Raw genomic sequence first — 25,931 nt, 5'->3', positions numbered from 1 at the left:
ATAGAGGGTTATTTAGATATACTGGAAAAGTGCAGGTAATACAGCTGTTTTCTCCGTGATAGCCAAGAATGGGAGTTGGATGAAGTGATCATTGGCAGGTCTGTAAATTCCAATACCGTGACCAATGAATTGCCAGAACAACGTCAAGTTATTTGTCTTGATCGCTGTGTGTAGCTTCAGCCAGGAGGTTTCTCATGTGTTCTGTTGTATCTGTTTCAATTCGATCCTATACTCCTTTTTGCTGTTTTTAATCTGCGCATTACAACCTTCAGATTCAGGTTTCTTAAACATCTTCGATGTTTCCTTTTCGATATCTTGAGTAATCTCTCTTTAATACTAAGTCTGGGATGCGCTTTATGTTATCTATTACAGAGAGAAAGGTAACGGTTTGCCTCTGTACTTGTTCTCATTCGAAAAGTTGATCCTCATCTCCTGCTATGTGTTCAGGGCCGGACTGGGCGTAGCAGGCACTGGGCGTTTCCCTGGTGGGCCGGAGGGTGGGGGCCGGTTTTGCTACTGGAAGCGGGTTTTGCAGCCGTGCTGCAAAATCGGCCCCTTGTAACAAAAGTGCAGCAGCAGTGTTCCCGCCAGCATCTTACCCCAACCCACCCCAGCGCCGGTCGGACATAATTGCCAGGGCTGGTTTGCGATCCCAGCACTGGCCATAGTGGGCACCGGGCAGTCCCCCTGTGCGCCACACGGGTGGGGGCCACTTTTGGGGCCCTGGGGGCCAATTTTGTTACAGGGCCGGTTTTGCAGCAAAACCGTTCCTGTAACAAAATCGTCAGAAAACCGGCCAGGCAAAGAGCTCGGCGGCACCCCCAACCCCCAAGGGGGTGGCCGAGCACTTTGACAGGGCCAGTTTTGGTTCCCAGTCCGGCCCTGTATGTGTTCCTGAAACCACAATATGAAGAAGTCTTGATTTCCCAATATAAGAAGGTTTTGCTGGTTGTTACTCTACCACTTCATAGATCCCTGACGAACAGGATAGAGGAGATTTGGGTGGACGGCTCCTCCTCATTATAGCGATGTATAGGTAATCTGCAAAGAGTTTCACTGCGGGTGATGATCGCTTTCTTCCCCAAAAATAATTTACAATGTTTTAATTAACAAGCAGATTATCAAAAGCTCCCAGTCTGTGTGATGCTGGCTTGTGTTTAACAACATCTCTATCCTGTGGAAAGTGTGAAGCTGAGGGCCATTGTTGGCTAAGTCATAACTACTTGGCACTATTCTTACATTGCCCCCACCTCTTCCTAAGGTCACCTACTTTCACTACAGTCATCAATTGCGCTCTTGCCGCTAACCCAGAAGAAGGGCTGAAATAGTGCTGGATCGAGGAGCCAAGGCGCCCCCGGTTAGAGGGATTATCACATTTATACCACACTTTCATTTGATTTAATTTGCGTAATACAAAGGGATTCCCTTGGGTCTGTATCAAAGGGCGATCCCTCATGTTCTAAGAACAACTAGTATTTAGAATCAGCTTTAATAGAAAATCAATCCTGGTTCTTTGTGGCTAATTGCACTTGAGTTCTGTTTGAATTGAATTGAATATAATGGATGAAAATTGAAATGTACTGGATCGTATTGAGTAAATTGAACAGAATTGAAATGGATTAAACAGAATTGAAGTGTATTTAATTGGATTGAAATGAATTGAATGTAATTGAAGGAAACTGTAATGTATTGTATTGAATTGAACAGAATTTAATTGGACTAAACAGAATTGAAGTTTATTTAATTGGATTGGAGTGAATTTAATTTAATTGATGGAAATTGAAATGTATTGAAATGAAAAGAATTTAATTGGGTTAAACACGATTCAAATAAATTGAAGTGAACTGAATTGAGATAAGTATTTTCATTGCAATCAAACAGATTAAAAGCACCTGTAGAATCGGATATCACTGAATACTCTATGATTCACAGGAATTTTTCACTGTCTTTTCCTCCAAATTTTATTGCAACATTTACTAAGGACCTTGTTGGTTCAATTGGTGGATATCTCCTTGGCAGACTGATTTAAGGAACGGGTCTCTGGCAGATTGCTTCTGCTCGCCGTTCTGCCTGCGTCTGTCTCTGGTGCTTCTCTGTACATTGCCCCTGGTCCAATAAATTTCATGATTTTTTTCAACCACTAATTGCACACATGAAACATGTGGTTTTGAGGAAAGGGTATGGACATCCATCTAAAAGTCTTTTTTTCTTTCTGGTCTTTCAGGGAAATTCAAGTTGCTAGAGCAAGACCGGGACGTGCGGGAGCCGGTGCAGTACTTCAGTAGCGTGGAGGAAGTGGCCAACGCCTTCCCAGACCGCGTGTTCGTCATGGAGGCCATCACCTTCAGCGTCAAGGTCAGCCGAAGCCGTTCCATTGGGTGCTTGTGGTGGGAGAAAGCATCAACTGCCCATGCTGCCCACAACAAATGATATACACACTATACACACACGCACAACAACCTTGTGTCAGAAGTAAATGTAGACAGAGTCAACAAGCAAGCGCCATGTTGGCTTGGATGTGAAAGGGCGGAAATGGAACCGTATGATTACTGAAACGATAAGTAGTGGGAAATCGATTGGGGAATAGGCCCTTATTGGGGTGCACCTCTTACATCTGGGATCACTGCCTACTGGTCTGGTGCTTTAAACCCAATGGCACTGTTGTGACCATACTGGTTGGTGAGGGGCCAACGCCATGTGTGGTCAACCTCTACTGGCTCTTCCACCGGCCTGTTACTACTCCAGGGTTGGGGTTGGGCACTGCTTTCAACATGGGACCCTTAACTTATGAACTTTAACCCTTTGTGCTGACACCTTAAAGCAATACCAGCTGTTCTATGCCTCCTCTGTTTCCATGGCCTCAATGGGGATCTCAAACCCTCCTGGCTCAATCCCCAACCTAGGGGGCGCTGTGGTGTTTCCGTAACGCTGAAGTCCCTGATCCACCTGCCCCATCACATTAAGGTTCGCTTGAGTAAGCGCTCTTCATGTGTTCCTTCCGCGACATGATGAGGACACGTATGAATCTCCAGTCGCTAAACAAGGTTCACCAAGACTTACCTGGTTTTCCATTTCTTTGAGGCAAAAATACAGGTGAGGTCCTGGCAATAACGTGTTTCTCTATAGAACTATGGGCTTACCCCGTCGGACACGCAGATAAAGAGCGCTGTGGCGCTGATTAATGCCTTTTCAGCCTCCCAGTATTTAATTTGTAAAAAAAAGAATTGCCCGAACACTTGTCAGCAAACCACTGCAGCATGTACCACTCATGCCCCCACTAGCGATGCCAATGACAACACTGTCACTATTACCAATCACACTCATGCAAGTGTTACAATTCAGACTTTAAATATACATTAAAAAGACAAAATGATAATGTATAATTAATTATTAAACAACAGCAGTTGTGCTCCTCAAAAAATAAGACAAATAGCGCAACCATGTGGAAGGTTGACAATAACGTGCCGGTGCTGAGCACCGGAAACCACCTGCTCAAATTAAGCCTCCCATCTTAGTTCTGACCTGCTGCGTGGCAGTAACAGGGCACACCCTGTCTCAAGCAGGATCTCCGCTATAAATGACTTTGGGCCATATGTACACACACATTTTCCCATAGACACAGAATGGGTAAAACCCTTTGATACATCGGGCCCTTTGTGTGCCTGACTAGTTTATTTTGCTGATAGTGTCGTTGTTGTATTATATCCACATCACTCTCAGTGCGGCTGCTTCACCTGCTTGCTGCAATTTAATCAGTTCCTTGATCTTCTTGGCAGTGGACTTTCCTTCCGTGTTATAACTTGCACTGTTAAGCTGCACTGTAACCAACAGCACACAAGACATGAACAAAAATTCACCTTTTACTCCGGCAAAGCATCGGATGAACAGCGTCGTAAAAAAAAAGGCGTGATGATGTGTATCCATGCGTGCGTCATCACGCATGTTTACGTATACATCATGTTACAGCAGTCCAGCACTATGAAAGATATGCACACATGGGTCACCATGCACTTACGATTTTTTATTAATGTTCCAAGATGGCGGTTGTCAATCCTGGTGCTCCAACTGAAAAACAAAAATGATAAATGTGTGCAAATGCACGTTTCCAAAAAGGAGCGACCTGTAATGTTGCGATGTTTGGACGCAACCATTGTGGCCCTCAGCCAGCATAGCTTTGGGGCTCCGCCCCCCCCCACGAGCGTGGGACAGTTAGTTCGGCCCGACGTTAGTACGGAGGGCACGTTGCAAAGTGAATAAATAGCCCGGGGCCCTGGGCGTGGCAGGCATAGTACTGACCACTACAGAAGTCCATGTGTGGTCTCCAATTATTATTACCAGGCCCTGAGCAGAACATTACACTGGCGACGAGGTGGTCTCGCCACCCCATCGCGTGCACAGCTCCGCCGCTCGGTCCATCCCGAGCCCGCTGCTGCAGCCCTGCTGTCTGTCCCCTACGGCGCGCCCAGCGCCCCTGCCGGAAGCCTGCACCCTCCACCCGGTGGACGTCCTTACCGGCGGCTCCCCTGCCGTGCACCGCCTGGTGTCCCCGTCCTGCGAGACCCTCCGCTGCGACGGAGGCCTGCTGTCACCGGCCCCTCCTCTCCACCCTGACGACCTCGCAGGCCTCAGGTGCGTGCCTTTGCCGCCCCCTGCGCCTCCACCGCCTCTGCTGGCGCCCGCTCTCATCTCCGGCCGCGCGCCTGCATGCTGTGCTGCTGGGCCTGCCACGTGCGCCGAGCGGGCGCTGTTCCTCACGCTTCCCGCGTGCAACGTTGAGGCCCCTACCGACTCCCACGCATCTCGCGTGTGCTGACCTGCCGTTCCTCACGCATCTCGCGTGCAACGCTGCTTTGGGCCCCACAGGACCCTGGGAATCCACCCCTGCACATTCCAGTGCCCATAGCCATCTGGTGACTCGGCCAGCCCAGCCGACGACCCCTTCCACCTCTGCCAATGGCCACAGCCGCTGTGCCCCCGCTGGAGCCTTTCACTGTCACGGGCACGCCACCATCGCAGGCGGCTCGTTGGAAGAAATGGGTGGAACGCCTGGAGAACTACTTCGTGGCGGCGGACGTCGCAGTTGAGCGGAGAAGCAATCCACGACATTTCGAAGGACGTAGCGGAAGGTGGCCCACCCCGGAACTACGCCACGCTGCGCGACGCCATCACAGAGTACTTCGAACCATTCGCCAGTGCGGACTATGAACGATTCCTGCTCCGACAAGCCCGCCAACTCCCCGAAGAGTCAGTGGATGTCTTCTATGCGAGACTAAAGAAGCTGGCCAGCACGTGCACCCTCCCGGATGTCGACGACGAAATCCGCGCCCAGTTCATTCAAGGCTGCGCTTCCTCGAAACTGCGGGAACGAGTCCTGGAAACAGATAACATGTCCATGCGCCACATCCTGGCGTTAGGGCGATCCAAAGAACTATCGAAAGCCAGAGCTGCGCACATGGAGCCGAAACCCGCAGTCGCAGTCAAAGTGGAGCCGGTGTGCGCCATCAAAACCAATGCCACCGAGACACGCTCGAGACAACCACGACGGGGGAGGCCAAGCCCTACTACTTCCTCTCACGAGGGCGCCTGTGCATGGTGCGGAGGGGCAACACCTCACAATGGAGCATGTCCAGCACATGGGAAAATCTGCAGCGCCTGTGGAAAGGCCAACCATTTCGCAAGTGTATGCCTATCAACACAGAGGAAAAAGCAAGGTGGCCCACCCAGGAGAGTGAGACAGCTCGAACCACTGCACAACACATCCACCAGCAGCGACATGGACGATGATGACGCCGACGTAGCATCCGTCCATGTTGTGCGAATGCTCAACACCCTGGCAGCAACACCCTCCGCAGAACCTATGTGCACAGTCAACGTGCAAGATCAAGCTGTAGCGGCCCTGATTGACACCGGAGCAACGATCAATCTCATGGCGGCCAGCGTGTACCGAACATTAGACACTCCACCAGTGCTCCATCCAACCCGAGTACAAGTATACGCCTACGGCACCAGTCGGCCCCTACGCCTTTGCGGAGTCTTCCGAACATCACTATCGCACGATTCTGCTCATCTGCACACCAAGGTCTATGTGTCGCAAGAAGGATCCGGATTCCTACTCGAATGCCGAACAGCTCAAGACCTGGGACTCATACACTTTGCGCTCACTGTCCAGGCCCACAGCCTCAACCATCTTGTGCTTGAACACACCTCACTGTTTGAAGGGATTGGCTGCTTGAGAGGGCCTGCCATCCATCTCCACATAGACCAATCAGTCGCCCCAGTGGCTCTCCGGCACCGACGCATCGCGTTTCACCTACGACCCAAGGTGGAGGCAGAGCTGCGGGTACTCGAAAGAGCTGGAATCATCGAACGGGTGAGCGGGCCCACCCCATGGGTGTCACCCATCGTGGTAGCCAAGAAACCAAAGCAACCCGACGCAGTGCGGATTTGCGTTGACATGCGCATCCCCAACCTTGCTATTAAGCGTGAGCGCCACCTGACGCCAACCATAGATGACATCATTGGAGAGCTATCAGGCTCGAAGTGGTTTTCTAAGATGGACCTGAGATCAGGATACCACCAAACTCCGTTACACCCAGACTCACGCCCGATCACTACGTTCTCCACCCACGCAGGCCTGTGGAGGTATACCCGGCTCAACTTCGGGATATCGAGCGCCGCAGAGGTGTTTCAGAACATTATTCAGAATGTCCTGCAAGGGTTGGACGGTGTGTTGAATGTAAGCGACGACATCCTGGTCCACGCCCCGACCCTGGATGAACACATCCGGCGGCTCCAAGCTGTCTTTACCAGACTACAAGAGCGAGGTCTAACACTCCACAGGGAAAAGTGTGAGTTCTTACGAAAAGACATCTGCTTTTTTAGGCTTTAAATTTTCGGACGAAGGAGTAGGACCGCACCCTGACAAGGTCAAAGACATCCATGAAGCTCCCGCCCCAACCTCTGTGACTGCTGTCCGCAGTTTTCTCGGGATGGTCACATACTGCGGGAGGTTCATCAAGGATCTGTCGGACCTCACCGGCCCCCTCCGTGACCTCACGAAATCTACAGCCACTTGGGAATGGGGGCCCGAACAGCAAGAATCCTTCCAGAAAACCAAAGCAGCACTCTCGGCGGACACGACCCTGGCCTACTTCGACCCTCGCAACCAATCACAGCTCGTGGTGGATGCAAGCCCGACCGGTCTGGGAGCCGTCCTGGCTCAACAACAAGCATGCGGAGAATGGGCACCAGTGGCGTATGCGAGTAGGACCCTCACGGCAACAGAGCAACGATACTCGCAGATCGAGAAGGAGGCCATAGCCATCCTGTGGGGGTGCCGGCATTTCCACATCTATCTGTACGGACACCCGTTCGTCGTCATTACGGACCACAAACCCCTTGTCCCACTCTTCAAAGGCTCATCTTCACGGCCCCCCCCTCGCATCGAGAAGTGGGTGCTCCAACTACAAGAATTCCACTTCTCCGTGGAGTACCGGCCCGGCACCCGAAACCCGGCCGACTATCTGTCGAGGCACGCCCGCCCGGTCACTGAAGTGGAAGCTGCTGAAGCCGATGCCACCGAAGAATACGTTAGCATGATCGTGGAAAGATCAAGACCCCCTCCTTAGAAGACGTGACGCAAGCCACCAAAGACGACGACTGATTACAGATCGCCATCCAGGTCATCAAGTCAGGAAACTGGAAGCCACTCCAGAGTCCAGCATCCTTCCGTACCCTGAGCGCTCAAGCGACCCTGAGAGCACTCCACCAAGTCCGAGGCGAGCTGTCCATCTCTCCGGAAGGATGTCTCCTAAGAGGCCCTCGCCTAGTGCTGCCTGACAAACTTACACAGCAAGCTGCCCTCCTGGCCCACGGCGCACACCAGGGCATTGTAAAATCCAAAAACCGACTTCGAAGCAAGCTCTGGTTCCCCGGGCTCGACAAGATAGTGGAAGAAGTCGTCCAGCGATGCCCTGTGTGCCAAGCAACCAGCCTACCTAACCCTCCCGCGCCCGTGATCACAGAGGAGGGACCGACATCCCCATGGATGCGCGCTAGTGCTGATTTTGGCAGCCTTCCCGGTGGGAAATACATGTTTGTGGTAGTGGATGACTTTTCAAGATACCCCGAAATCGAGATCCTGCCCTCCACCGCAGCCTCTGAGGTGATCCTCAAGCTAGAAAAGATTATCGCTACCCATGGCCTCATAGAAGAACTACGCACAGACAATGGGCCCCCTTTTAATGGCTGCGAGCTAGCGGAATACCTACAATCACACCGCATCAAACATCGGAAAATAACCCCAAGATGGCCTCAAGCCAACGGGGAAGTTGAGAGGCTGATGAGGACTTTGAACAAGACTGTCCAAATCGCAATGACAGATGGCCAAAACTTAGAGTTAGCCCTGTACCAATTCCTACGAGAATACAGACTGACACCCCACTGTACCACAGGGGTCCCTCCAAGCCGTCTATGCTTCAATAGGGCTGTCATAGACTCTATTCCACACCATCCCCTGTGGGCATCGTCCCCAGCTCCTTGCAACCGATCCGCGGAACAGCGAACAAAGTCCAACAGAGAAGCGTCCCGGAGAAGGAGAGCTGCAGACAGCCCCATCCAAGTGGGCGACCGAGTGCTCGTGAAAGACCGCCATCCAGGCGGGAAATTCCGCCTCCCGTTCGAGCTGGACCCCTGGACTGTCATCAACGTTAATGGCACCATGATCATGGCGGCAAGAGGTAGAGAGAGAGTTACAAGAAACGTATCATTGTTCAAGAAAATCGTAGGTGTAGAGAGCGACGAGTTCCCCGACCCCGCAGAGTGGTTCTCAGAACCGACCCAAGGCCCTCGAGGGCCAGCGGATGAAGATAGCCCTTGCGAGGAAGAGGAACGCACGAGAACTGATTCAGCCCCTCTGGCCCAAAATGGACTGGAATCGCTGGTGGCCCAAAGCCCCCCAGAAGCAACAGGGACAAATAACTCCGACAAACTAGTTCCAACTCCATCAGGTGAGCGCAGCCAAAGCAGGTACGATCTGCGCCCCTGCCCAAAACCATCCCAGAGATACCGAGACTTTGTAGCCCGATGGAGATGGTGAAAGAGTTCGAGCGGTACTCCCAGCTACAGAAAAGTAAGACTGGTCCTTCAGTACCCCTGCAGTTTCCAGAGACTGTTTAATGTTTTGATAGTCACGTTATGTTAATTTTGATGTTTTCACTTCAGGGTAAAGGAGGAATGTAATGTTGCGATGTTTGGATGCAACCATTGTGGCCCTCAGCCAGCATAGCTTTGGGGCTCCGCCCCCCCCCCCCACGAGCGTGGGACAGTTAGTTCGGCCCGACGTTAGTACGGAGGGCACGTTGCAAAGTGAATAAATAGCCCGGGGCCCTGGGCGTGGCAGGCATAGTACTGACCACTACAGAAGTCCATGTGTGGTCTCCAATTATTATTACCAGGCCCTGAGTAGAACATTACACGACCCAGCAGCAAAAATGGCGCGTTCGGCAAGGTTTGGGAGCAATGGAGGAGCATGCGGGGTGGAGGGAAAAGTAAACACTTCCGAGCAACAAGATTAAACGTGCAACGGGTGGATGTGAGAAACAGAGGAAATGGGGGTCTTTAAATAAAAAAAATAAAAAAAAACTCAAGCAGGATGAGAAGGGGGAGGAACACAATAGATTGAGGGCGGCAAAGGCAACGTGCTGAGTGTGGGTCGCCATGAGGGAGAAAGCAGCAAATAGTTGAGAAATCAAGAAACACAGGCGCTCCCATGAAGCGATTAAGACAAAACAATAAAGGAGTTCCCTGAATGTGAGTAGTGGAAGGATACAAGTCACCCAATCAAAAGGATGGTAAAGTAGCGATGCCCCAGGGGCGGGACAAACCCAAGAGGAGGAAGGAAAGTCATTTACCAGTGACTCCAGCAGCTTCTCCTCAGTGCACCTTTGGCCACTCCACTGTAGTGAAGTGCTGAACACCAGAAACCACTGGCTTAAATTAAGCACAGCACTGGCTCGAGCGTGGTATGATGTACAACTGCGAAGACGGCCCTGAGGCCTCCTTAGAATTTGATTGGCTCAAGTATGATAGTAGCGTGTCTCGTGCTCCCTGGAGTGTCTGAAGAGATTAATTGAAATACCCCCTATCATTGAGGGTATTTAATTTATATAGCACTTACTACCCATGATGTGGCATTGGAAAAAAATATATACTTCTGGAAACCTATATCTGCTGTTTACCTCAGGCTTGAAGGGTTAAATTCTAGAAACACCTTAGCGCTTTATTCTTTAAGAATTGATGATCTGTGTAATGATTGAATGTAATGAGCAACTACTTAAGTGTTTACAGAGGGGTGTGAGCTCACTGCTGGCATAACAGTACCAGTTCTCCCAAAGCATTCTGGTTGTTGCAGTTTTTAGGAGTTTCACACACTCACAAGTAGGAAGTGTTCACCACCAGTGTTAGTAACCAGTGATAGCCATGTCTGGACATGTCTGTTTCTTGGTCATTGCCATTCATCAGCAGAGAGTAGCCATATTAGGGTTGGGGAGCTTGAATGGTGCTAGCACTGACACAGTCTACTTTGTGGGTTCTCAAAATACTATGAACTTCCGCTCCCAGAATGCACTTGGAAGAAATGGCAATGATTTGTCAGTAGTATGGGTATCACCAGAGCTAGAACATTGGCGTGCAGACGTATTTGTAAGGAATTGTACTCCCTACAACTTGTGCTTTGACTTGGTAACTCTACAAGTTAGTGCAAGAACTCCACGTCACTGCATGCAAACCAGAATGTGGATCCACTCTTTCACGCGGCACTTTCTACAGTGCATGCACTTAGCGTTTCCACACCAAGCCTGGTTCATTATTGCAACCCAATCATGGATGATTCTACATGGAACCCAAAATGTAGACCGCACATTTTTTTGGTTGGGAGAAACTGTCGCAAGTTTATTAACCTTAGTGGCACCCAGGTAGGGTTAGCTTATGGGCGATCCAAGTGCTCATTGCTGTGTTAAAAAACGTATCGCTGACTCCCCATCCTGAATACCAGAGCACCCGGGAATACAATACTCTCCGTAGTACATCGACATCCAGTACTCGCTGTTCTCAAGTGGGGTTGTGCTCCCCTTGTAAATCTTGAGTTGTTGCACCCGTGAGACATGGAGCGATTAAAAGCCAACCCACAGTTGTCGGGACACCAACTGTCCTTTAGCGGATGGATGGGTCGCCGTCACTTTCTTCTCGAGGGCCCCCCCCCCATTGTCCAAGGACATCAAGTTTGCAACACCATCTCTATTTTTTGGGGCATATTGTACTTCTTGCATTAGGATCGCCCTGTAACTCCGCCAAGGCGCAGGGTGGCATACCGTGAACCCGAGTCCCCCCACCTGTCTATCTCTGGGTCTAGGTGAGGTTGAATGCATGGTTTATTATCCTTTGCTGCCATCAGGAAAATTAAGATCTTCCTTACTGAGAGCAATCTTGAGTCGTGACGGCCCTTATAATCTCGCGTCTGGATTGTTGCAATAGTTTATACCTTAATGTTTAAAAACAACATTTGAACAGGCTTCAATTGGTCCAGAACGCAGCGGCTAGAATGCTGTCTGGAACACCGAAGTTCGTTTCTGTCAAGGGAGCAGCCGCGGCCGGCAGTGGGAGTACCTGCAGGGCGGTGACGTGGGGAGGAGGAGGGGCAGGGTGGGGGTAGTAATGTATGTAAATTAATACTTGTATGGCGCACTACTCACCCACAAGGGTCTCAAGGCGCTTGTACGAATACCGCTGTGGAAACCATCCTGGCTTTCCCTGTGAGGTGTCCACTCCTGGGCACCCCCAAGGTGGAGGCCAGGCATCCTTAGCGTTGTGGAGATTAAGCAAGCTATTGTCCAGAGTTGCAGAGTGGGACTCCATGATTGGAATAGGCACAGAGGTGAGAATTATCAGGTCCGTGGAATTTTGAGCCCAAGACCCGCCTAGGCGGGGAATTGAACCCTGGTCCCGGGCTAGACCTCTGCATCAGGGTCTGCCGCTCTAACCATTGAGCCACACTTCTCCACTGTAGAATGTATGGATTACGGAGCTTCCCAGGTAAGTAAACATTTAAATAAATAAAACGAATTTAGTTGCGTGCACTGCATCCCCAAATTCGATGCAGTGCACGCAACGAAATTCGTTTTATTTATTTAAATGTTTACTTACCTGTAAAACACCGTAATCCATACATTACTACCCCCCACCCTGCCCCTCCCCCTCCCCACGTGACCGCCCTGCAGGTACTCCCACTGCCGGCCGTGGCTGCAAGGGAGAACTGAAAAAACGTCACTGGCTCCCAGTAAAGCTAAGAACACGCTCTAAGGCTTTGTGTATTGTCTTTAAGGCTGTTACTGGAATAGGTCCTGAGTTTCTCAGACGCAAACTCCAATGGTACGTTCCAGGCAGGATGCTACGATCTACTTGTGCTAAACAAGTGCAAGTTGCGTCATTAAAAAAAACAATTGGAGAGGTAGAAGCTTTATTCTTTGTGCATCTAGAGCTTGGAACGAGCTCCCTTTTCAGCTTAGAAATGCCTCGGATCCCAGGTAACCAATACTTAGCACCAGGGCACCCCAGGGTAACTGTGCGCTCTATAAGTATAAATAACATAACATCCTTCTCTTGCACCTTTTAGTATCTGGCCGATTGGATTCCCACCGTAATGTGTTTTGGCCTCTACCTTGAACATTTTGTAATTTGCAGTATGGGCTGATTTACGCCTGACCGCCACCTCCATTTGTGGGCGACGCTGTCGGCAGCGGCTAGCCACCCCCATGCCAGTCTGTAATGTCGAACCCATGCCCTGGAGCCTTTACCCTGTCAACCGTTCCTTACTTGACTATTAAATGTTAGTGGTACTGGTTTTCAGGCCATCTCCTACAGCCATTTTCAAAGTCGCGGTGCAGTGCCTTGTGGGAGGATAAATGTATCCAGGCACTACTTGTATGAGGTGATGCTGTGTAAAGGGCTGTTTCGTCTGTTATTCTTACCGGTTTGACCCTGCTGGCATTACCGGATGTACTCAATTTTCATAATACACAAATACAGTAGAGAGATAAAAACATATCTTTTTACATTAAAAAGTCCAAAAAGTCGACGCGTTTCGGTGCGTTTGTTATGCTTGTTGCACCTTCATCAGGACAATACAGATTTAAAAACAGTGATACTTCTTCTTTCTAGAAAAAAATAGAATGCATATAATTAGTGCGGAGTTCCTGATTTGAGTTATCCTAGTGGTGGGCATTTAGTTACTGGTTATTTTGTTCTATTCTTACTTGTAATTAAAAGAATAGACGTCCTTCTGGTAAATTGTGGACGATTTACTCTTAGCTGGTCTTGTGGCTCGTTCTTTATCAATTCACGGCCGTAAGATATCTGGAATAACAACCGCATTTGGTTTGTTTAGCCACTATGTATTTATCAAGTGACGGGATGTTATGCCAATGTGGAAGACTACACTTACTTATGTAATTCAAGTGTAGCACATAATCAATGGTGCATTATCTATGATGTCTTCCAGTGGCGTCTTTAAATGCGCGCAGCAGATTATAATTTCGTGACGGTACCCTTAAGATAGAGATAAAACAGTACCATGTGTTAAGGATACTTCTCTATATTTGTGAGATATTTGACTTACTGGGCCCTATTTAATACATACCAATCAGGTTGGTCCTGTTGTTGCGTCAGGTTGACCACTTCTTCTTATTTCATAAAGGTCCTGACATCTATTTGAATGTTTATCACTAATCACGTGGGTATCAAAGCGCTCTTCTCTTTACTTTCAGAGCTGTTTAAAAAGCAGAAAAAAAGAACGTCGGGGCTAATTCCAGCAAAGGTTCTACGAGGCATTTCATCACTGTTAAATTAAGTAGAGCAGCGTAGATTGTTTGTTTACGCAAGGGTTTGTTAAAAGGGGCCGTGTGGGATAATAGTTGCCTTTTAAATGTTGGGTATATGGAGTATGGCAGCCTTAGATCGAAATCTCCATATCCCGGCTTAAAAATATAATAATAAGCCTCGGCCCGTTTGAGATATTTTAATCGCTAAGACTCTAACCCGATCGGTTGATGTTAGCAAAGCGCTCTCACCCGTTCGTGTGTGGCGATTCCTCCTTGTCACTGGCTGCGGCTGCACCGGAACTGACAAAGACTCAGAGGACGCCGGGTGCTATTTATACAGGGGTTAATTGCTTAATTGCACCCTATATATATCTTAATTGTGCTTTTAAATAGATCGGGCGAAATAGAAACGCCATTTTAGTAGTTTTTTAATGTGGCTTAACGGACACCGGATATTACGTGTATAGCAGAAGTGACCCGTCTTATCAGGTCTTCGGCGCCATGTTCGTAGTTTGTTGATGTTTTATCCCAAACTACAGGAATCCTGATCCCGGTCAAAAAATCATAGCGTGTACATTATAGTCCTACCAATATTTATTTTTATATTACTTGGCATGTGGTGATTACAGGTATCTATACGTGTTTTGGTAATCTACGCTGTTGAGTTTATAGAATTGTCACGTCCGGTGACGGTGTGTGGTTATTATATGTTTGATCCTGCTCTCTCTTTAATAATTTAATTAATACTCACATAGCGGGTAATACTCATCTTAATTCGAGGGTTATTCCCGGTCGTAAAATACAATTAGAGCGCCATCTTTGTGGTGTTTGTGGCGCCAAACAGTCGCGGATATCAGACGACTTTGGAGTTTACGACTATCTGTCTCTTAATTTGGAGAGGTCAAGATAAAGAGACAGGGCAGATCGACAGATGATTAAAAGACCTTGCCCTACTCTCATATTATATTGTCCTCACGAGAGTCGCTGTACATGTACAATGCAGCAGGTGTAGAGACACATACAAACATGATACACTACCTATGCTGTAATACAATCCTTCATCAATCTATATGCGCAGTTTAAACAGTTTAAAGTGGTGACTCTGCGATAGAAACCGTAACACGGAATTGCTAGCTAGGGGGTATATAAATGTACCAGAGCACCATATTGTATAATTGAATGCGTATTTAAAATGAATTTTTAAACATGAGTTTTTTATGAAAATAAATTTTGAGTAAACAGTAAAACTATCCTAGTGTGGAGCTTAAAATTTGACTTTTTGTCTTTCTCAATTGCAAATGAAAAAATAGCCAATTGATATGGATAGGCCTCATGGTCACCCTTTAAAATAAGTACACAGAAAGGAACCTTTTTCTTAATAACATATTGTTAACCCAGTCCTTTCTGGTCCTTGGGAAACTCTCTTTTTTTGAGAATTACCGGATGTACGTCATGACAAGGCGGGCTTTTACACCGCGCTGCTATTACGGCGCATCCATTACAACGCAAGTCGTTACAACGACTTGCGCTGTAGGCCCTGGATTTTGGAATAGTATGATTTACTATTCCATCTCCAGCCTACGCAACAGTAGGGAAGGTGTTGGAATAGTAAATCTACTATTCCTTAGTCTCTAGCGCCATCCAGCGCAAGTCGTTGTAACGACTTGTGTTGTAATGGCAGCGTCGTAATGGCAGCGCGGTGTAAAGCCCGCGTTGTCATGTCTGTCTCCCGGCATTACCCTACTACTTCATTAATAGCGCATTGGTTTAAGATAGGTAGGGACTAGTGAGGCTAGCCTAAGCCCCTCTGGCAATGTCGACTCTTCGGTCATAGCTTGCATTCTCATCTATCACCCCTAATTTTAGCAAATTTGCATATTGCTAGAGTTTGTTGCTGGGATGCGATAGCAACCCGTGTAACAGACCCCCATGGTCTTTTATTTATTTATTTAGGTTATGCCTACAGATGGCTGCCGCAGTCTGCCCACTTGTGGTGTAGTTGGCACTCTGAGCCTGTCCTTTGTCAGTCGGGCTTCCTTCGCGCGTCAATGTTGTGAATATGGTACCTGAGTTACCGCACAATACTTTTTACAGCACGTGTCACAAACTGCCACAGTTAGCTAGTTAGTGCATTCAGACTTGTAAAATTCGTCTTAGATCGGCATGAAAACTACAATTTCCTTGTAGAAGTGCAACTGTTTATTGAATACAAAACTAAAACAGTTTAACTTGAGCTCTAAATAGGAGAGGGAAAGCAGTCTCTGGTCTTTAAAAGGTGCTGTGCACGTCTGTTATAGAGTGCGGGGAGTGGCCGTAAATTACATTTTATGTGCGGTGTAAAAATGTATGCACAGCCTGTAATCCAGTCCAAATGTTATTTTTTATGATCCAAAGTGAGTTATAGTTTTCCTCTGCAATTCAACTTTTAATGTGCTAGGGCTCTCGATTTCCAATAAGAAGCTATCATTAATTTATTTTCGACCCCACGTGGTGAAGAGATTTTAAAAAAAACTCTCATTAATCCTTCCTGACCCCAAACCACGGATAATTGTCTATAATATACACTACTCGTTTTCATAATCTCAAGTGAAAGATACATTTCCCTTCAAAATAAATTATTAGCGACCTTTTTCTCCTGGGCAGAGGACAATTTCTTGTAAAAAACTTGTGTTCCTGTCTGACTTGTCAACCTGGGACTGGTTTCTGGGTAACACCCTTCATCAGCCAGGCTAGCTTGAATCCAGTGGCAAAGTGAGCAAGGGACCCATGTCTGGGCATACCTGCTAAATTAGGGCAAACAAAGCAAACAGAAGGAGATGATGGACGGAGCGCTGAAACTTTTCAGACACTCACCTCGAGTCACAGATCTGGGTTGAATCCATCATCGTTCTTTAGCTCACTTCGCCACCTCAGTTGAGACCCAGCTATATGCAAATCAGTCTTGACCCCGTGCCTCATTGGAACAGTCCAGCCCGAACTGCCAAGCCATATCTGCCTTGGACCGGAATCAAGCATCCTGGGACCGTTTTCTGGCTAATCAGCCGTCATCAGCTAGGCTAGCTTGAATCCAGTGGCAAAGTGAGCAAGGGACCCACGTCTGGGCATACCGTAATATACACACCAGCGGCGGCCGGCACCGATCGGGGGTGGAAGTCAGCGGCGGGGGGTGGGAATGTGGTTGTGAGGTTAAATAAAAAAATTAATTCAACCTACCTGCTTGCCAAGTCCTCCTTGCTGCTCCTCCTGGTCGCATCTCTCCTTCTCTTCCCGTCGGGATGAACAGTAAGCAGCCTTTAAGCACCCAGGCTCCCCTGAGCCAATCACAATGCTGCAATGCTGCGTTGTGAATGGCCTGAGAGCTGTGGCTCAACACTCAGACTGGGCAGTAGGGCCTGGACATGTTTTCCACCCAGGCTGTAAAGCAGCCTGGGTGGAGAAGAGGCAAAGTGCAAATTACTGTTATGGTTGCCCCGAGAGGGCCGTCCAGTCATGTGCACTTAGGATTGGGGGCAAACCACTCCTCTGCTGCTCTGTCAGCCCGCCTCGCAAAGTTTAGCTGCCATGCATGAAAAAAGGAACAACTAAATGATAATAACCCAGTTATTATTATTTTATGTTTTCTTATACTGCTGAAAAAAACAGTGGGGGGGTGCTCCTCCGCCTAAGCTGAAGATCCGCCACTGACATACACCCACAAACATACACAAATATTAATTTATCAACTTTAATACAAATTATGTAAAAAAATCATGTAACTATAAAAAATTATCAATTAAACAAAATAGATTTTAATATTACCTTATAAATTTCACTATATTTATTATCTATATAAAAATAATAAGTAAAATGTTAATGATTCATATCAAACAATAAAGCACAACATAACGCATAATTAATTTTAAATATTATACTTATTACATGCATTGAACAATTATAAACATTTGAAAATATATAGCGAAAAATATTTTAAAAATACTGAAAATGAAAATATTTTAAATACCTCAAAGAAAAAAGTACAATAAAAAAATATGAACATACAAAACATATTTTACAAAATATATAATTTTAAATTAAACATGGTTGCAATATCTTAAAAAACTTCCTTAATGAAATAGCATGTAGTAATCTAACTCCAATCCAAAATAATAAAAAATCTAATCTAATAGAAAACAACAATTGGAGTACAGTATTCAAACTAAAATCCTTCAAAAGTTGACACAAAATACATATATTAGTGGGCGTAGGTTCAAAATCATTAATCGAAACACAGGCTAACAAACATTGGAGTGAATATTTAATTAAAGGGAAGCCAGATTCGCTATTCTAACTCCAGTGTAACAAACATTGGGGTAAATATATAGTTGTGGGTGTGCAAATTTACAAATCCTAATTCCAGTCTAACAAACATTGTAGAAGGTGTACACATTGTGGTGTTGTGTAGTTCCTATAAACCTATTTAGGATCTGCACATTTAGACAACATATGCTGTAGGAATGGAGTCAGCCTGTATACCAGCTAGCTCACAGTGCCACTAGAAACTTCTCTTACCAAGGAGAGAATAGTTCTTGGCAACTATCGAACATGACAACCCTGATCCCTCAGGATCGTGGAAACAGTGTACTACTTTTCGCTCAGTCACTCCTGTTCACTTTGTTTCAGAGAAATACACAGAATAAACGGTGGGGATGTTTTTCAATAAGCATTTATTGACCCAGCATCATTCTAGTGTAAAATAGGTGTGCTGAAACAATCCCTAGACAGTAACAGATATAAATGATTATAAGCACTAACAGAGTAAAAGGATGGTAGATTTCTATCATTGTGGTAAAACAATGAATACAGGCAAGTATATAAAATACATGACAGTAGAATGCGTACTCCTACAATGCGTCCCTAACTAGATGTAACTAAATGTACCTAGCATGTATGTGGGTGTAGAGTCAATAATCCCCCTAGGCTGAAGCCAACCCCATTACCTGAAGTGAGAGACTGTGGGACCCTGTCTTGGTCTTGAAATGGACACCCCGCAAGGGATGTCAGACCACTGCGAGCTGGAGTGTCTGCGTGCAGGAGCCTCAGCATCTCGCGTCAGTGTGTCGGCATGGAAGGAAGTCCTATTCTCCTCTCACTATCTCAGCAAGAGATGATGTGGCATGTCGGACTAGGATGACGGAAGGAATGAACCTTATACATAGTTATTATGCAGGAGATGGTAGGCCTGCTGTCCTGCTGTGATTCCAAGAATCCTCATGCATAATGAATGAGGCTTAAGCTTTTCGGAGAAAACCTCGTGTCATCTTTGGACATTACCTTAATGAGGTAAAAGGTCAGTACTAAGAACCGTTATGAAGTGCAATGGTAGGGAAGAATGTAGGTGATGGGTTATGGGACTACCTGAGCCTATGTTAGGGTACCTCTATGGAACATAACAGTGGAGTGGGGGATTTATTTACTATTGTAACTCCAATCTAACAAACACTGGAAAAAGTGCATGCACAGGGAGGTCAGATTTATTATTCTAACTCCAGTCCTACAAAAATTGGGGAACTTGCACACGTTGGGGGACAGGGGTGGGAAGATTTACTATTCTAGCTCCAAACTAAAAAGCATTGTGGAAAGTGCTTAAATTGGAGGGTGGGGCATATTTACCATTCTAAAACTAGTCTAACAAACATTGGGGAAATGAATACATCGGGAGGAGGGACTGAGATTTACTTATGTAAATTCATGGCAACTAACACTGGGAAATGTGCCTACATTGTAACAGTTAAATGTACTGTTCTATCTCAAGTTTAACAAATAAATGGAAAATGCATACATGGGTTGGGGGGGTTTCTTATATTCTACAACAAAATAATATAAATATATATATACCACATTGTTTCATTCATTTAATCAGAAAATAATAACAATCCTAACTAAAAACAACATACGTTTTTTAAATTATAATATATTTCAGAATTGCACATTTTAACATCTTAAAACATATTAAGCAAATCATATTTAAAATAAACAGTATCCATCAAACCTCCCCACACAAAACAAACATAAAAATAAAAGTAATAAAACCTATTATAAATGCATTATCTCACTTTTTATTTCTTTATAATTTAGCTTAGTGTATCTACAATAATAAGTGCCCACACACTGCCAAAAAATAAATAATTCTAAAATAAAGAAACTTGTTAAAAATAAATAATATTTTCAGACATTACTAACTTTGAGATTGTTGTAAAAAGTACAAAAAAATGTTATACTTACTTTTGATATTTTGTGCATGATATGTTTGTACTCATGCTAGTTTTTACCACAATCTTATGGTCACTCAATATTGTTGAGTTGATCTTTAGGTGGAACACCATGGTACAGTGTGTCATAGAAAAATAAACCGTAATTTGGTATGAAATCAAAACTATTCTAATTGAATAAAAGAACTTATTGCAATACATTAAAAATATTAAAAACCATTTGTTGAATAACTACTAGCACAGTTATCTACTAAAACTATGGTTCAGTCGGGGCAATTGGTATCCAGTTTGGCAAGGGCATCAAGGACTGTCTCCATACATTTTACACAACCACCTATGAACCTGCCCTCTGTCCTTTGAGAACATTATGTTATTGTCTTTAGGCAGGTCCTTGTGTTTTGGTCATGAAAGAGTTGCTGGAGATACTTATTTCGCCCACATAAAACAGCTGGACGTGCTCAAAAGACAGGTGCAAATGATTCTCTGTAGTATGGACAGAACCACCAGGCTATGCCTGTCCTCTCATATTTCCATTGCTCGAAAATTTCCCCTACATCGAAGAGCATAAGAGGATTCTTAAAATTTGAGTTTCATTCTCCAGGATATTGGAAGCATTAAGTACTTTGGGGGAACAAGTTCAGTATAGGTGACTACAATGAACAAATTATGCTGATTTGCTTGCAGTATTTGGAGATAAGCACATATGGATTTTGTTTTTATTGCTTTTTGAATAGCAATTTTAAACTTCCGTAGGAGATGTTGAAGTTCCAAGGCCGGTCATCTGTAATTTGGTAAGTTCTGCCTCGAAGGCCAGGATCCAGGGAGCTAGATCTTATTAATGAAATTTATTTTCCGAGATAGTATTCAAAAGAGCCCTCTTCTGCCTTAATACATGTTATGTTATGTTATGTTAATTGTTTTATTAAGCGCATCTGTTACCCTTGGGTGTCCTGGCGCTAACTGCTATCCTGAGAAGGGGAGAGATTAAGAATGAGACTAGAACAACCAAGTTTTGAGCATTCTCCTAAATGGTAACAAATCCGTACAGTTCCTCATGTAAACCAAAGTCTTACTAAAGTGGCCTTCAGCCCCAATGGGTGATCTGATAAACCAAACTCCAAGCGAAGTTGAGATTGTCTCACTGAGTTAGGTAGACTAAAGAGTGATTCATACATTTTTGACCGTGTCTGGTTTAACCATTGACTAAGCTTGCCAGGAAAGGTTTCGGGCCATATCTGAGTGAAACTAGACATTTTGCATTTAGAACTCTGAAGAGCAGCGTTAGAGAAGGCCCTTTAAGACCATTCGCTGCTAATTTTAACAAAATCCTGATTCCTGCAGCGTTAGTGGCGAGTGAGCTCATATGTTCTTTGCGTTGCCCGGAAGCTTGAAATTCTACCCCCGATACTTGTATCGATTTGCACTGGTGATGGTCAGAGGGCCCAACTTTCACAGTGTCTGGGTGTCCTTCTGGTGATTTGAGAAGGTAATGTGTATTGTAGAAGGTTCTTGTAAGTTCTAGGTGCTTCCAGGGAATGTCTCTTTTTCTGTCTTTCACCCTTTGGGAGCAGTCAAGCAGAAGTGGGATGTCCTCTGGTCTTTTTAGTATTTACTGAAGCCCGTCTGGAGGCAAAGCTGCAAAGCATATGCACACCAAAAGTCAAAGTCCCTGAAGGCAGGGCCCTCCCCAGCAAACTGTTTGTATCATGTTGGAGTGCGAAGATTTTTGGTGCCACAAGCAACACTATATTTTGCTTTGTGTGCTCTCTTTCTTCTAGGGAAAAATGCCATTTGTTGCATTTTGGTGCCCTCTTGTGGCCATTTTCTGTTTCATCCTCAGGCAACTGACTTCAGTGGCCTTAATGTAGCTCATGGACAGTTTTTTTCTCTGAGGGTTAAGAAAGAGTCCACCTTTAGCGGGCGACTGGCCAGGTTATTGGATCTATAGCAGCTTTGTCTCATTTTCTTCTTTAGCAGCTCTAACAGAGTCTCCCTCATTAGTCATTCACCAAGTGGCTCACTTTCCTTAGCGTCATGCTGTGATCCAAGACAAGAGAACTCTAACAACCTGATTAAAAGTTGGATGGCGTGAGGAGTCTGGTGTATTATATGTGGGCCTGGGTGGTAAATTACGTTCCGCTCGCGGAATTTGCAGAATTCGGGTAATTTCGTGTTCCGCGGAGAACGTGAAATTGTCCAAAATTCTGCGGTCCGCGACTTCGCAAAATTTTTTGCTTGTTCGCGTTCTCAAATGCGTGTTCGTGAGATATTTCCCCAGTGCACGCAAACAGCGATTGCAAACAGTAAAAAACATTGCGAACAAGCAATTCTGCTTGTTTGCGGAATTTCTGAGTGTTCGTGGAGATTTTTTACCATTTCGCAGAGATTTGCGTATCGCGATTACGCAAATTCCGCCCACCCCTAATTATATGGTGTGGTTGTGTGACCTTACTGTGCAATACACTCGCAAAACTGACTTGACATCAGTCAGGCTTGTTTGTAAAACCTTTAGCTCAACTAGCATAAATCATTTAGAGGCACCTAACCATGAAATAAGGAACTCATACAGCACGAAAGAAATCTGACACCAACTTATAAAAATAGACTATATTTTTATGAATTTTTAGACACTGAGATGAGTAAAATGCATTGGAGGGTCCCAGAGATATAGATTTCAAAGTAAAACATAAATTCAGATTTTTAGATCAAAGTGCAAAGAAGCTTTAGTAACCGTAAAGATTAGAAACGTTGAAAAGTTTGAAAGAGTTGTGTTTGACTACTCCGGCCTGAGTTGGGTGACCAAATCCAGCAGAAAGAAGGTCAGGGGGGCCATTAAGGAGAATTTGGGCAGTTACGTAGTCACCAAAGTAGTCTTAAGCTCAGTTCCATACTTTACACCAAAATCGCCATAGGATGCTCTGGGTGCTGTCCGGTCAATGGATGGTAACAAAAAATCAGTCAATTTCTGAATAAGATGCTAACGGTCGAGCAAGATCCACATGTGGAATGTCTTCCATTAGAAAGATGTTTGGCCTTTCTCCAGATCCACTAGGTTGTAGGGTACCTCTTGTTTCCTATGTGATAATGTATGTATTCCATACTGGCCTTGCATAAAGGCTACTGTGCTTTCACTGGGTAGAGAAGACCCTCCAGCAGTGAACCTTGATAAGGTAAAGGAACAGCCAGGTGTTTCCTTTCAGGTATGGGAAACATTTGTAATGTGTGTCTAACTTGGCAAAATTTACAACAAGACGGAGTAGTCTGTTAGAAGAAGGGCAATCACCACTCCTAATGAGTGGTAGGTCCAGCCTCAGTCAGGCCCTCAGATAACGATTAATTACCAAAAAAGCTGGGCTGTTCCTAAGCTTGAGGAATGTACGTGTCTCTGTGGTGTGAAGGATATTATAGGGCCTCGTGGAGTGCTACGGTTGGGCATCCATTTTGTTGGATGTAATGCCCTCACAAACCCTTTCAGGTGTCATGCTTCATCATCTGGGTTGCACCTCGTTGGGTCGGCTGTGCAATACCCAACGGGCAACACCTCAAAGTGGGGCTCTTTGTCGGAGATCTTTTATCCAACTGCCGTTTAGATGAAGTGCGGGTGTGGGGCCAGAAGTGCGTAGACATGTGAGTGTGGGTTAAAATAAAGCTAGGAGTACCAGGAATGACTTTATTCTGGGGGTCCCCTGCTCTAATTAAAATGAAAACTATCCGCTACTCGCTGGAATATTATGCTTCCGGTTCACGAGTCACGGTTTAGTGTGTGCTATGGTCGGTCGACATGTTTCTCGCTCTAGTGCAATGGCTAGCGATTCTTCAGGACCTATCAGTAGAAAATATATCTATGTTGTTGACTGTCTACGTCAGTATGGTTAATGTCTAATATTTAGAAAACATTCAGTGGAGAAGTGTGGCTCAATGGTTAGAGCGGCAGACCCTGATGCAGAGGTCTAGTCCGGGACCAGGGTTCAATTCCCCGCCTCGGCGGGTCTTGAGCTCAAAAATTCCACGGAACTGATAATTCTCGCCTCGGTGCCTATTCCAATCATGGAGTCCCACTCTGCAACTCTGGGCAATAGCTTGCTTAATCTCCACAACGGCCCCCACAACGCTAAGGATGCCTGGCTTCACCTTGGGGGTGCCTAGGAGTGGACACCTCACAGGGAAAGCCAGGATGGGTTCCACAGCGGTATTCGTACAAGCGCCTTGAGACCCTTGCGGGTGAGTAGTGCGCTATACAAGTATACATTTACATTTATATTTACATATATTTAGCTCACAGAAAAATAGGTGTTTCCTGCGTGATGTCTAACTTGGCAACCATCGTCTTTGAGAGCATTTATGTGAAACCCCGCATATGGACTCCTTAAACCCGAGTTCCCCAAAATGCCAGGGGTAGACAAAGTGACATCACACACCCTTTGAACTCTGATGACCTCACACCAATGACCCTTTGTCCCAGCCTTACCTGCTCACTAGTCTTCTGTTGTCTGCTGAGTGCTTAGGGTAAACTCCAGCTGTGGTACATGCAGGTGGCAAGGGTGGCTTTAGAGCTTTGTTAGTTTCTGTTCCTGCTGCTTCCTTCATGCCCCCTGGATCCAGGGTATCAAGGACAGTGCCAGGGGTTCCACAGGGAAGGCAGCTGGCAGCAGCCGCAGCCTCGTGCTCATCTGGGGTTGACTTTCCCCATCCTATGGCTGCCATAGCTCTTTGCGTTTGCACCTGTGTAGAATGTTTCACATGAAGGCCAGCACATAGCTGTAATGATGTGCTCTGCGACACGCATGCTCGTGAAGCGTGGCACAGATGTGCACCCAGTCGTCATTGTTTCGGTTCACAATGAGACCCTGAGTAGTGTTGTGGCGACACCACAACTTCTGCCGCTGCACCACACAACGACACACAGGCTCACTTTGAAGGCCCTCAGTTGTAGGGGTGTACAGCTGGTCCCTGCAGCCCCTGCAGTGCTGGGGGGGAGGGGGTGCCCAACCTTTTAGGGGGGCCCCTTTGAGCCCCAAGGCCAATGAATATCGGTGAGATATAGGAGACTCAGGGACCCCTCATCACATTCTGCAGGGGGCCCCATCATTTTGCATAACGCCACTGCTAAGTTGGCATTATTCATCACCCGATGGTGAAGTGTTATTAACACCCTACATCAGGGCTTTAAGTGGGCCGGGTCTCACCAGGTCTGACCACCGTCAGTTTTTTAAGGGGGCCCCGAAACGGGTCTCTATTGGGCTCTCTTTTGTGCCCTGGCACAGGCGGTCTGTTTTTTTCCCCAGATTGCAGTGACAGCAGGCACATTGGTGTGCGCGAAGTGAGCGTTGCAGAGGAAGGGAAATCCTTTAACCCCTTGCATGCTGCCGCGATTCTGCACCTGTGCGGCAATATCGCGAGTGGGCGGGTTTATGACTGCCCCCAGCCGTCATCAGCACATGAGCGCTGTAGTGCATGACGGATGGGGGCCGTCATCAGCATGCAAGGGGTTAAAGAGAGTCATTTTCTCTCTGGATTTCCCTTCTCTTTTTGAACCTCAGGAGCAGCAACATTGTCGTGGTGTTACCAGGGCTTTAAGTGGAAGCTTTTTCAATATTATATACAAGCCATAGCTGCTGCTTATTTATCTTATGCAACTAGCAACTATTGACAAAGCCAATAGTCCTGACTTGTACATATGATGTGACTTGTTGTATCATACATCTGGATGCAATGACAGGAAAAGCAAAATACATGTCTGGCGGCACACTGTGCTAAACACAGATTTTTAGCTCACATGTTTTTAAGCCACGCCCTTAATTACATTGAC

At 46.2% G+C, this 25,931-nt stretch overlaps 1 protein-coding gene across 1 annotated transcript in view; it reads left to right on the top strand.

The window, feature by feature from the left end:
- The window catches only part of GAREM2 (GRB2 associated regulator of MAPK1 subtype 2), a 355,526-nt gene that overhangs the window by 267,570 nt on the left and 62,025 nt on the right, over positions 1-25,931 (top strand). Inside the window, exon 3 of the mRNA XM_078647169.1 lies at positions 2,225-2,355. Within this exon, the coding sequence (XP_078503295.1) occupies positions 2,225-2,355 (131 nt within the window). The remainder of the gene's footprint in view (positions 1-2,224; positions 2,356-25,931) is intronic.

This window comes from Lissotriton helveticus, chromosome 6 (genome assembly GCF_964261635.1).
Source record: "Lissotriton helveticus chromosome 6, aLisHel1.1, whole genome shotgun sequence".
Taxonomy (NCBI): domain Eukaryota; kingdom Metazoa; phylum Chordata; class Amphibia; order Caudata; family Salamandridae; genus Lissotriton; species Lissotriton helveticus.
Note: the sequence above shows the minus strand (reverse complement) of the source record. Positions and strands in the feature narration are given on the sequence as shown.